The 12,155-nt window shown below is 37.9% G+C and overlaps 3 protein-coding genes across 3 annotated transcripts; 2 read left to right on the top strand and 1 right to left on the bottom strand.

Annotated features, from left to right (window-relative positions):
* Positions 1-480: 480 nt before the first annotated feature.
* L201_004912 (uncharacterized protein) lies at positions 481-2,446 on the top strand (the record flags this gene model as incomplete). The annotated part of the gene is made up of 10 exons (XM_066220648.1): positions 481-528; positions 623-836; positions 926-1,124; positions 1,216-1,321; positions 1,416-1,497; positions 1,573-1,680; positions 1,749-1,841; positions 1,907-1,927; positions 2,043-2,227; positions 2,369-2,446. 10 exons carry the CDS (start codon positions 481-483, stop codon positions 2,444-2,446), a joined length of 1,134 nt encoding a protein of 377 aa, XP_066076745.1.
* Positions 2,447-3,331: 885 nt separating this feature from the next.
* L201_004913 (uncharacterized protein) lies at positions 3,332-4,956 on the bottom strand (the record flags this gene model as incomplete). The annotated part of the gene is made up of 3 exons (XM_066220649.1): positions 3,332-3,859; positions 3,930-4,316; positions 4,384-4,956. 3 exons carry the CDS (start codon positions 4,954-4,956, stop codon positions 3,332-3,334), a joined length of 1,488 nt encoding a protein of 495 aa, XP_066076746.1.
* Positions 4,957-9,952: 4,996 nt separating this feature from the next.
* On the top strand, positions 9,953-11,531 carry L201_004914 (isocitrate lyase; the record flags this gene model as incomplete). The annotated part of the gene is made up of 5 exons (XM_066220650.1): positions 9,953-10,175; positions 10,237-10,265; positions 10,362-10,690; positions 10,753-11,282; positions 11,362-11,531. The coding sequence occupies 5 exons, from the start codon at positions 9,953-9,955 to the stop codon at positions 11,529-11,531; spliced, it is 1,281 nt and encodes a 426-aa protein (XP_066076747.1).
* Between the last annotated feature and the right edge of the window lie 624 nt (positions 11,532-12,155).

Consider the following 12,155-nt stretch of genomic DNA (forward strand, 5'->3'; position numbering starts at 1 on the left):
ACAAGTCATATCAATAATCCCGTCTAACTTGGTCTTGGCGCGTGTGATAAATATTCTTCTACGAGAACCGCAGTCAACCACAATCACTAACTACTTTTCATCTTAACCGGTGACCGACATTCATCTTCCATCATTCAACAATCAACAATCAATCACTGGGGTTCAGAAATATACGCTTCCGATTTCAACTGCAGTGTTGTGAATATCCTGTCAGATCAAAATCAAGTAATCAGAGTAGGAATATCCTCAGAGAGTGTGTTTACGCTCAAGCGGTCCTTTCCATCCTGAACAACCACTCCTTCTTCCAAAGGACCCATTAAACTGCGAAGTCAGTCAAATCACATCGCAACGTTCTTAACAAAGGATTGACGATTGTCAAATAGCAATTATCGTCAAGAGTTTTTTTGCACCTCAATACGCCTCAAGTACAATAATAAGTGTATATAATAGATAGATCGGAAAAGTTGGCACATAGACAAGATGATGATACCTAGATGGAAGTACATCGGTATAGCTGGTGGATTTATAGTGAGTAAAGCGCCGTCATGATATGCATGATATCGCAATCTCGTCTTTGGCGGTGATGTCTTGCTGATAAATGTGATGATTTATGCAACATTAGTTCTTACTGCATTTATTAGCATCCATTCATCCAACTTATAGAGCTACTACATCACCTTTCAATCTTTTACCTTCGGGAGGATGGAAAGCCGGTACACCGCCAGACTCAGCTGTACCTAACTGGGGTGGAGATGGACTGCCGAGTGCAGATGATTTGAGAGACGATGATGCCTTAGAAGGCAGAAGAAAGGCAAATGCTGTATTTGTGGTTTTAGGTGAGTCAGACTCGATAATTTTACATTACATAGCTCTTGCTCTACACGGCAGGTGAAACTGATTAGACCATGTTTCTTACCTTTCTCAGCACGAAACTCAGATTTATGGCCATTCTTAGATTCTATGAGACAAATGGAAGATAGATTTAATCATTGGGCTAAATACGACTACGTTTTCTTAAACGATGATGATTTCTCAGATGAATTCAAAAGGTATACACAATCTTTGACTAAAGCTAATTGTCATTATGGTAAAATTGAACCTGAACACTGGCATCAACCCGAATGGTGAGTATTTATATTGATATCCAATTTAAGGAGATTTCAGTGAGCTTTTGGAGGATGTAGCTGAACCTTCTGTCATTTTAAATCCTGTTAGGATCGATGAAGACAAAGCTACCAAAGCTAGAGAAGAAATGATTAGGAAGAAAGTCATTTATGGTCATTCAGTACCTTATAGAAACATGTGTAGATTCAATTCGGGAGTGAGTAGATTCTCACTATGAGTTGACGTCAGCTTTAAGGATCCATCAGTCGGACATAATTACTGATAAGGCCTGCTTGTTTTTGTCCAATTAGTTCTTCTACCGACATCCTCTCCTTGCTGAATACGACTATTATTGGCGAATTGAGCCTTCCGTAAAATTCTTCTGTGACATCAGTGAGTGATCGCCCACTCTTATAGATTTGGACAAATGGGATTAACCATGCTCATACCGCGCTCCTAATCAATTAGATTACGACCCTTTCCTTGTTATGCAAGATGAGAAGAAAGTTTACGGTTTCACTTTATCGCTATATGAGTACATTGAAACTATTCCTACCCTTTGGGATGCTGTTAAAGGTTAGTCTTACTTTGTGTGTCTCACAAATCCGAAGTCATTGCTAAAGAGTCCATTTAATCATTTGTAGAATTCATCTCAGAACATCCTGATTACCTGCCCGAGGGAAATGCAATGCAATTCTTGAGTGACGATGGTGGTGAAACGTATAACAAGTGTCATTGTGAGTAATTTGTCGATCTCCAAATAATTGCGCGACTAAACAGTGTTGATTTTTCTCTATATTAGTCTGGTCTAATTTCGAAATCGGTATGTTTTGCTCTCCGGCGTTACTCATTCACCTAATTTTAGTCGACTTTTCGTAGACCAATACCAAATATTGTCACGGGTTAGGTATGCTGATCGAGTCAACCTCATTACATAGGTGATTTGAATTTCTGGCGAGCTGAACCATATACGGAATTCTTTGATTATCTCGATAAAAAAGGTGGATTTTACTATGAAAGATGGGGTGATGCACCTGTACATTCGATTGGTGCTGCGTTATTCGCAAAGAAAGAACAAATTCATTGGTTTGAGGATATTGGATATAGACATGAACCTTTCCAAGTGAGTTTACCATTCTCCCAATCCCACCTCTAATCATTCTTCTATAATCGTATATCGAATTCAGCGATAAACAAATTAAGAATCTTTCCAGGATGTTTTGTTTTCTACTTGTTTGCTGATCTGATTTATTCTCTTATATAGCATTGTCCACAAGGTGAAGCTCATACAAGAGGTAATTGTTGGTGTGATCAAGGAAACAATTTTGACTTTGAATGGTAAGCATGAATTTTCATCGCTCTTTGAATGTTCTTTTCGATTCATTGGTTTGTTAACATTGGCTTCTTTACTAATATTTCTTTCAATTCTCCAATCGAAACAGGTATTCATGTACAAAGAGATACGTTGATATGTTTTAAAAAGAAACGGGAATGAAAAACAAGGTTCGAAAATAGTAGAATGGAATGTTTTTTTGTTGAAAAACTTATACAAATAACAAACTTGAGTAATTATTTTTGAACAACTCTGAGATGTATGATAAATACGGTACGAGTACTCTATCTACTTGGAAAAAAAAATTCAAAAACCGTTAATTATCGTAATTGTAACTCCAATTCTTCAAATCTATCTCACTGCTAATTTCATGGGCATACAAGAGAAAGATCTCAGCAATAAGACAATTTACTGAGGTTAACATGAAACACAATAATATGGCGTGAGACTGTTGTGACGGTACATGTTGATATACTCTTTCCAGTCAGATTTTTACTACCTCATGCTATAAGTCAATGACGGATGTTCTGCACGCGAAAAGATCCGCATCATGGTATGAACGAGCATATATGCATATCTATATATAATGGTATGTAACAAGTCGTATGGCGGCATCTCAGAAAAATCTATATAATGAGATTGTAGAGAATTAAGAAAACAAGGGGAAGAAAATGAATGAAGAAATGTTTTATATGTATGATATTTAGTTAATATATTGAAAAAGGAGTAGAAACATTTACAAGATCGTATTGTTTTAATCGTTATATATATCGTAATCTATGAACTTTGGCATATGTAGGAAAGCTATAATATGATACAAGGGAATTTTGCTTTATGATAAGGGAGAAAAGCGATCAAGATGTTCAGATTTTCGCGAACAGATTTTGAACACTCCTAATAAGGAACGATAGGAGCAGGTTTGAGGATTCGTTCATTTTCGATTCTTTCTTTCTCTTTTAAACCTTTTTTCTTTTTCTTCAATTGTGAGATTGAAATATGTTCATTTTCCTCGAACATTTCAATTAATTTACCTTGATCTCTCAGATTCAAGATATCATGATATGATCCTAATGATTTACCTTGTAGAACTAATTGTGGTAATTCATCTTTATCTCCCAAATCTAATAATCTTGAAAATAATGGTATGATGATTTCTGAATCTCTTCTTTGATCAACATCAATTATTAATGGTGAAGGTGTAATTTTATATTCAGATAAAATTCTTTTAATTTCTCTATGATATGGATCTCTCATTTTACCTATTAAGATTATTGGATACATTGTATTTATTTCTTGTTGCAACAAAATCAAATCTTCTTTAGCGTTTGAATGAGTAGGATCGAAATCTAAGACTTTGTGAGGATCAAGTGGTTTGCTAGGATCAATTGACGGTAAGGCATTGGCTGTGGTGGATGTGATGAACTAATAACAGTGAAAGCAACTTAGTAATACTATAAGACGTGATAGACCTCTCGAAGATCGGTAAACTTACACTAATCAAAGCAGCAAATTCCTCTTCAGTATTTTTGAATTCTAATGCTTTCCCAGCGGCTGTAGTAGTCTGAATAGCAGCTTCGGCTTGACGGGCATCGTCGATCACATTAGCGATCAATGGGTACTGATCGTTGACCTGTGCATGTCCCGAGGATTGATCGACATATCTTCTTGAGAATGCCAAGTCTCTTTGATTGATGAGGTGGTCCATGTGGGTGGCCTGAGACATTGCTCGATTGAGCAGGACCAAGCCGAATGTGAATACACACACACCGATGAGCAAGACTGGTCGTAATCGCCGAGGTATTTTCAACAAGTAAGATAAGGTGGTTGAGTAAGAAGGATTTCCTGTTCCATATGGGTTAGTAATAGGGTGAGATTTGGTCTAATCAAGTAAAGAGAAAACTCTTGTCAGCATACACTGAGATTGCAAATATAAAATTACAACTCACACTAGCATCGTAGGCAAAATAACTACTGCCACTTCTACCTCTTTCTATTGGATGGCCTTTGGGAGTATGGGCTGGACTTTTCATGGGACTCGTGTGTAAACTGGCAGTATATTCCGGTATACTATACATTTTTGATCTGAGTGGATTGTGAGGTGGTAAAAGAGGGAAACGACCCATCGAAGAGGAAGAATATGACGCAGAGGAAGTCGAGGTTGAAGTTGAACCTTCAAATGGTAAGATCAATTTCGGTGTAGGTTGTCGTGACATCGAAGAAAGAATCGAATGATCAGAAGCCATTTTCGGTGTACTTAGGATTGTAGCTTGATCCCGGTTTGAATCATTGATATCTGGAGTCAAGATTGATGAAGAGGAAGTCGAACTTGAAGGTGAGATTTCTTCAGATAAATCTGAAGGTAATAGAGGTGGTAAACTCATTGGTGAACCGTTACCTCCCGTTGATGAACTTGGATCACTTAAAGATGATTTATGATATGTATACCTTTGACCACCGTAATATGATTGAGATGGTTTCGATAAATCAGGAGAATATGATGATGATGCAGTAGCAGCCATTCTAGTATCTATTTTTGGTGATAAAGGTGGTGTTTGAGGTAATATATATGTGGGATAAGCTTGTCGATGATATGTGTGTTGTGATGACTATAGGTAAAGTAGAAGAAATGAATGATTGAATGTTAGCTAACGAGAAGTTTCCATAGATACAATCTATATGAAGTTGAATTCGTGAAAGAATGAAAAAATTGATGAAATTTATTATTGTAAGGAAAGAAGCGATAAAAGTAAGTTTACCAAAGGGACTGTCGAAAAACAAAACAAAAGGCAGTGAGAAGATAAAGAGAAAGGGATGAAAATGATGGTAAAATAGTAACATTGTCAATTTGTCGTCATTATGTTAATATTTCACCATCACACAGTCATTAGCGTGAGAAAGAGGAATGAAAACTGTAAATCTTGATTGATCACAGGGATAGATGAACAATCAATCAAAGATGTTGAAAAGGGTAAAAGGCGATATTGATGGTAAAGGAGGGTATGTCAATGGGCGTCATCGTAATTGATTGATCGATTATATTGTATGGTAGTGTCATCTTTCCGTAATAATATTGCGCAGCATATAGTGTGTACTGTAGGGTTTGTTACCGTGTAGATTGTGTGTTTCATCTTTTATAATTCGTTGATAAGATGATGTATGGAGGTAGATGAGACATGATCGCGATGATCAATGCGCATCAAAAGGTACATTGACCAAATTGTACCGTTTTAGTTGATCTTGTCGGAGGTCGAGAATCCGACGAAGAAGATCAAAAGCCAAGTGTTGTTGATGATAACGCTCTGACCGGTATTGTCGGAATATTGTTTCATCTTCTGATTTAGGGTTCCCGCCGGCAGGGGAGACCACATGATTGGAAGCGATTAAGACGACATCCTTAAATGATCGGTCTCAGTTTCTGGTCTGATAGCGGTAGGTGTACGTCGCAAGGGAGGGCTTTGAAGGTTGAATGCTGATACTTGATGTTGGGGTAGCGAAATGAAAAAGATAGAAAGATAGAAAATGAAAATATTGGAAGGGGAAGAAGGGAGAGCGAACGGAGATGCAGAAATGCAGCCATATATTAGCTGGACCTAAAACTCACCATTACAGATTTGTCTCTTGTCGAACCGATATAAAGTGTAACTTGATAATTGCTAACTGTAAAGGGTCCCGCCCAATCAATGTCTATGATTCTATAGGTGTACTAATTCGGTGATGTTTTCTCCTGTTATTGTATTGTTGAATGATAGCTTGTGTTACTGATAATCCGTAAAGGCCAGGAGATAACCTTTGATGTTAACTCTATATATATATCTATGTCTATATCTATATCTATGATTTGCGTACTGTATTAGCGGTGATTTTCAATTATGATTGAAACATTTTTGAAAACGATATGGAGGAATAAGAAGCCTTAAACTGATAAAGCCATTAAGAGAATCAGGACCTCTTCATGTTGACTTTAATATGATCTTCTATTCTATTTTAGTCAAATGGAGTAATATATGAAACGAATAATAATCGAACAAACAACAAAATAGGTGGAAATTGGAATGGAATTAAGAATAGATAGATGGGATTGAGGAATTGATTGAGAATTGGTGAGTTATGGGAATAATGTGTTCAGTATGGTATGAGCCATTGGAAGTGGCCTTCATTCATATCTGGATCCGAAAAGGAACACACATGCACAGTGACAAACAGATTTGATTTGATTTTTGATTGTAATGGTAATTGTGATAAACAAAACTCACCAATTCAAAGCTAAAGCAGATCCCAACAGGTTTCACTTCAGGAATAGAAGTTGCTTAATCTTTTAAACTTTAGGGAATTTGTTGGATTCGCAATCCTTCAAGAAATGTCTTTTGTACCTTCCTAAGGTACAAGGTCGGCAGGCTTTTTTTTTTTGGTTTTTGGCTTGACGATAGATTCTCACGTTCAAACTGTGCTTTTGTGCAAAGCTAAACCGGTATCCTCTTGTATATTCTGAATGCAATCAAGGTGTAATCCGACGATGTTGAGACTTCGATTGATTGAAAGGATAGAAGGAATGGTTCGGAATTGTTTGGTATCGCAGGAGAGGAAGCCGTTTGATATCAATTATTCGAGGTATGTACAATTTTAAAATCACTTTCTTGAGAACTTTGTGTCTTTCTTTATCTTTCTTGTCTTATCTCTTGGACGTTTTTCAAATATTTTGTTCTTTTATTTGAATAGGTTTTGAATGAAAAGTCCTCTCTAGTGCAAGTCGTGATACGGATGGAACGGATGTTCCTTAATTATCTAAATTAGTTATTCGGTTCACTAATCCTCATAAAGATGCTAAAATATCCACTGAATTATTTTTAGATTTGTTCGGGTTTCAGATCTTATTGAATTCAATTTTACACAAGTCGTAGTATGTGAAATTTGTCAATTGATTGTTGAACTGGAAGAGAACGATGAGGAGTGTTGATGAAATTTTGATATGTATATATATATATATATATCGTAGTTGGACTATCGCATCATATATTTCAATCCATCTTCTAAATTTTTCAATCCACATATCTACCATAATCTATCATCATCATATCGAAAAAGATATGGAAGTCGACATGTCACCTTATAGTCACCGTTTTCCCAAATCCCGTACCTTAAGGTATGATGAGATGTTTCACGCAACCTTTTTAGGGAAAATTAGGTAAAAGCTGGATTTTATGTAGATTTGGGCTTTTTTGTCTGCCTCCTCTAAATCTCGTGTTCAGGGATTCAGAATCCGTAGTTCAGTACTTTCAATTATTTTGGATCTCCCGGTATTAGCGGGTAGGAAGGGAGAAATAGTTATATGATTTCCTGAAAGCCTAAGACTAAGTTTATGGAATTCGTTCTGGTGTAGGGATTAAAGAAAACTTCGATGCGAACCTATCTCCTAAAGCGAGACAACCAGATCGGAATTGGAATTTTTTTTAGCATAAGCATCAGAATATAGTTTGTCTATCACAGCTGTAATAAGTACATACAAACGGTTCAACGCACAGGTGACTGCCTGAGTCTTAAGCGTCAGGATAATGCTCTGAGATGATATTCAACCGAGACATCATAGACAGCAATGAATACTAAGATCATCGTCCAAAACTTTACTCAGTGATATTTACCGCACAAACAAATGTACAGAGTACCCTTTGGGCAGACTGCCTTGAAGTAGTAACCACATTTTGACTACATTGCGGCAATGATCTCGCAGTGAGGGAATATTGTAAATTTCCCATACATTCACGAGACCCAAAATACAATGCGAAGAGGCGTTCTTGATAACGATAGCGACGAACACGTGAATGATGATATCAGAAGCATAGGAAAGGCAAGCAAGCCAGTTTTGTATTTCGTATTTCGTATTTCGTATTTCGTGTTCCGTACAATGGTTATCTGGTTATCTCCCCTTTTCTCGGTGGGATAGGAGCACAAGAATCCTGAAACGGGAATCAAAATAATTAAAGCATTTAGAAGCCACTGACGATTTCGGAAACGATTTCAAAAATGTCAACCGGAACATTTTCTTCCTTCAATAACGTTAACCCTGGAAAAAGTAGTATCTTTTGCATACAATTTCGTTCTTGCGTTCTGCTTTTTGTCTCGGGTTAACCCATGAATTCATGCTAATTCAAGCTATTTAATCGTTCTTTTGTGGTAAATGACAGTTCACTGTTTGTATACTAGCATTTTAAAGGAATTGCACAATACTAGCGCAAGAGATTGCTGATGCGTTAAAGGCAATTCCGCGTTGAGCTCTATCCCGACATTTGGCTTGCTTTCTACGATAGTCATATTGGATACTGAACTACGAAGACGATTTTTTTGAGAATATCAATTGAGACTCAATTCGTCTCCTAGGGTATCCTCGAATAACCTGCTGCCAAAACGACCGTATAGCTACTGTTGTACATAATAGATCAATCACCATGACCTTTTCCTCCTGTATCGTCGGACCCAATTTGACATTAAAATTTTCATAAACAAGATCTTATGAATGCTTTTTTCGTACGATGTGTACTTACTATCCTTCCACCCACCCAAAGGGAGCCGAATAAAATACAGTAAGTATTCTGATTCCATCGTTGATCGTTTACTGGAATCAAAAGCTACATCGATAAGCGCAAAATGGTTGTCACCAGCATTACTACTGTACAGTGGCTTTGTACACCTATCGAAACGGCTATTACGAGTCAAGGAAACTCAGTACCTGTTCAAATGCCGAACTTCCCAACCTTTAAGAAACAAGCACGTGGGGCCTCGTAGATTGATCCCACATGTTCTAGAGAGCACATTTTTATCCCATCTAAAAATTCTGCACATGAGAGTAATCATCAACCTGCCAATCGATGTTGTCTGCTAGACAAAGACAAGGTAGGTTGGTCACTCATTGGAGTAACCCATATGAAGCGGACTTTCCTTCGGGTATTCCATATTCAATAGCGACTCGGTAGAGTTACCAATGATATTCCCAATGAATTGAGTCCGAGGGCTTGACGACGTGGAAAGGACTTGAAGTCGAAAAACTTGATCTGATGTTATGTTTACGATCCCCCTTTGAGGCGAAAGTGATAAGTGTCGACTACGCTAAGCTATCGGGAATCCAAGACAATTCGTCGACTTGACTGGCGATAGCTATTACTCGCAGTCGAAAATAACACTTGTCTCTGGTGACCATAAGTATAGAGCACTGAGCTACAGTGCCTCAGTAGTACTGCTTTACATCGGCATTCGTTCCAACAAGCAAAAACAATCTCTGTAGATTCAGACTTTTGAGTTCAATCGAAGTCAGAAGCAGAAGATGACGTAAGTGATTAAGCTTAACAGCGGTAAGAAAGGAATGTTCGGAACAAGCCGGTAAAGTTACCGTATAACCGTACAAAAACACAGAAACTACGTCAACGGAATTCACTTGAGTGGATTTTATTATAAAGTGCAAGGTATCGACTGAAATTTAACGTTTAGCTTCTAATAAACATCATTATACACTGATAGATAATCAGCATGTCAGAAGCACAGTGGCTCAGTCCGACGTCCATTGAAGAATGGTGGTCAACTACTTCTCAAAAGGGAGTTAAGAGACCTTATTCAGCTGATACAGTCGCATCTCTTCGTGATGTTTTCCCGGAAAGTCACCATTCAAACGCTATGGCAACGAAACTACGACAAAGACTGGGAAAGTCACAGAAAGATCACTTGATCAGCTTACTCAGTCAATCTGGGTCTGGTGAGTTGCTGCCATGGCCTCGAATCACACGTCTCGCAATAGCTGACTAGATTGGTATAAGATATCCTGTACGTCGCTGAGGACGCATCCGTGAGTGAGGGTTTGGAGTTGGTACCGAATGATCTGTAGGCCTGGCTCTAAGCGACCGACTATTTCGTTTGCTGATATTAGAATATCTATATACAGGCAGAACATTCAAACAGTACCATCTCTAAAAGGGTGTCGTCAATCTACCGCTCACAGCTACATCAAGCACGAACAGCTAGACAAAGTCAAGATGGTGACGGAAACTCCACTTTGATACCAATTATAGCAGACGCATCAATAGATTCAGGTGATGGCCAACATATAGCAGTAATGAAATTAGTCAAGAATCTAGTACAAAGTGGTGTATCAGGATTTCATTTAGACGATTTAGTTCCAGGTACAAAAAGGCATAGTTGTAATGTTCTAGTACCTACAAACGAATACTTGAAAAGATTAGTTGCAGCCAAATTACAATTGGACATCATGGGGTACGTCCGTGAATTTTCTTGATTTTTGACAATTGTTGCTGATGATTTACGACATTAATCAGGTCCGAAGTGGTATCAATAGCTAAAACAGATGCAGAAACAGCTACTCATATATCATCGACCATTGATTATAGAGATAGACCATTTATCTTAGGCGCCACTGTAGATTTGCCTCACCATTATAGACATGCTGAAGGTAATTCAGGCAAAGATGAATGGAAAAGGGAAGCCAAGCTGAAAACATTGGATGAGGCTTTCCAGTCAGACCATCCTGGTTTATACGAGCGTTTCATCGAACAAACTAAAAACTTAAACGCTTCGGAAGCTTTACTTGTAGCTGTCAAATTGTCACCATCATTTTATTGGAATTATGAAAGCCCAAGAACTTCTGAGGGTTGGTACGCTTATAAAGGTGGAATAGAAGCTGCTTTGACTAGATCAAGTGTAGTTGCAGATATCGTCGATGTAATCTGGAATTGCGCTCATACCTTTGATGTGATAAAAGCGGAAACATTTGCCAGAGGTATTCAGAATGTTCATCCAGGTAAATGGTTAGCGTATAGTGCAGCTGAACAGAATGATCAGGACCAATGTAAGTGTATGAAAACCTTGAATGAATTTTATTCAGGCTGCAAAGCCTTGACTAAATTCCATTTTATCCCCATTTACAGTAAAAGAACAGTTAGCTTCACTAGGTTACGTCTGGCTATACCTACCTGAGTCCAAAGGTTCGACTGGATCTTTCGCTCATCACGCTGACGGTACAAATTCCGAATGGTGGTGGAAAACTATTGGCAAAGTAGCTGATGATGCAGCTAGTACTATTAGTCGTAGAAAGTGAAGAATGTTTCACCTGAATAGATCATAGATGTTATACCAATGCTAAAATAGACGAAAAATGAGCTGATTAATCAGGCCTCGAAGAACGATGGCTATCCTATTGCGAAAGAAAGATGAGCCGTAAAAGTGGATGAACCGGATATCATGGGCGTAATAAGACACAACAATATAAGATGCATGTCACGTTTGCTGGTTCCACTAGCTTCATAGCTAAACACTTGACTGACACAAGTCATGCACAGGTGTTCTTGGCAGTTTCATTACAGACGCTAGTCAGCATAGCCATCATCATCACTCTACTGTTCTTCTGTGTGGCGATACTTGGATTATACCGAGTTAACCGTTGTATTTGCTGTTCTCGGCGTTTTAACTTGAATTAACAGGTAAGGTACACTTTAGTACGTCATCCTCATCCTGTTCATAACTAAAAAGGGGGTGAATGTCTTACGTAAATATTCCATTTTCTCTCATTTCGTCCCTCATGTTTTCATTCAAATATACAATAAATGGTTGTGCGTTGAAAAAGACAAAAAAAGGACTCATGCATCTTCTTCCTTACTCATCAATAATACATTCCATCGTCCATCATACAATCAACCTTCTATCAACGTTCATCATGCTCATC

This window comes from Kwoniella dendrophila, chromosome 6 (genome assembly GCF_036810415.1).
Source record: "Kwoniella dendrophila CBS 6074 chromosome 6, complete sequence".
Taxonomy (NCBI): Eukaryota; Fungi; Basidiomycota; class Tremellomycetes; order Tremellales; family Cryptococcaceae; genus Kwoniella; species Kwoniella dendrophila.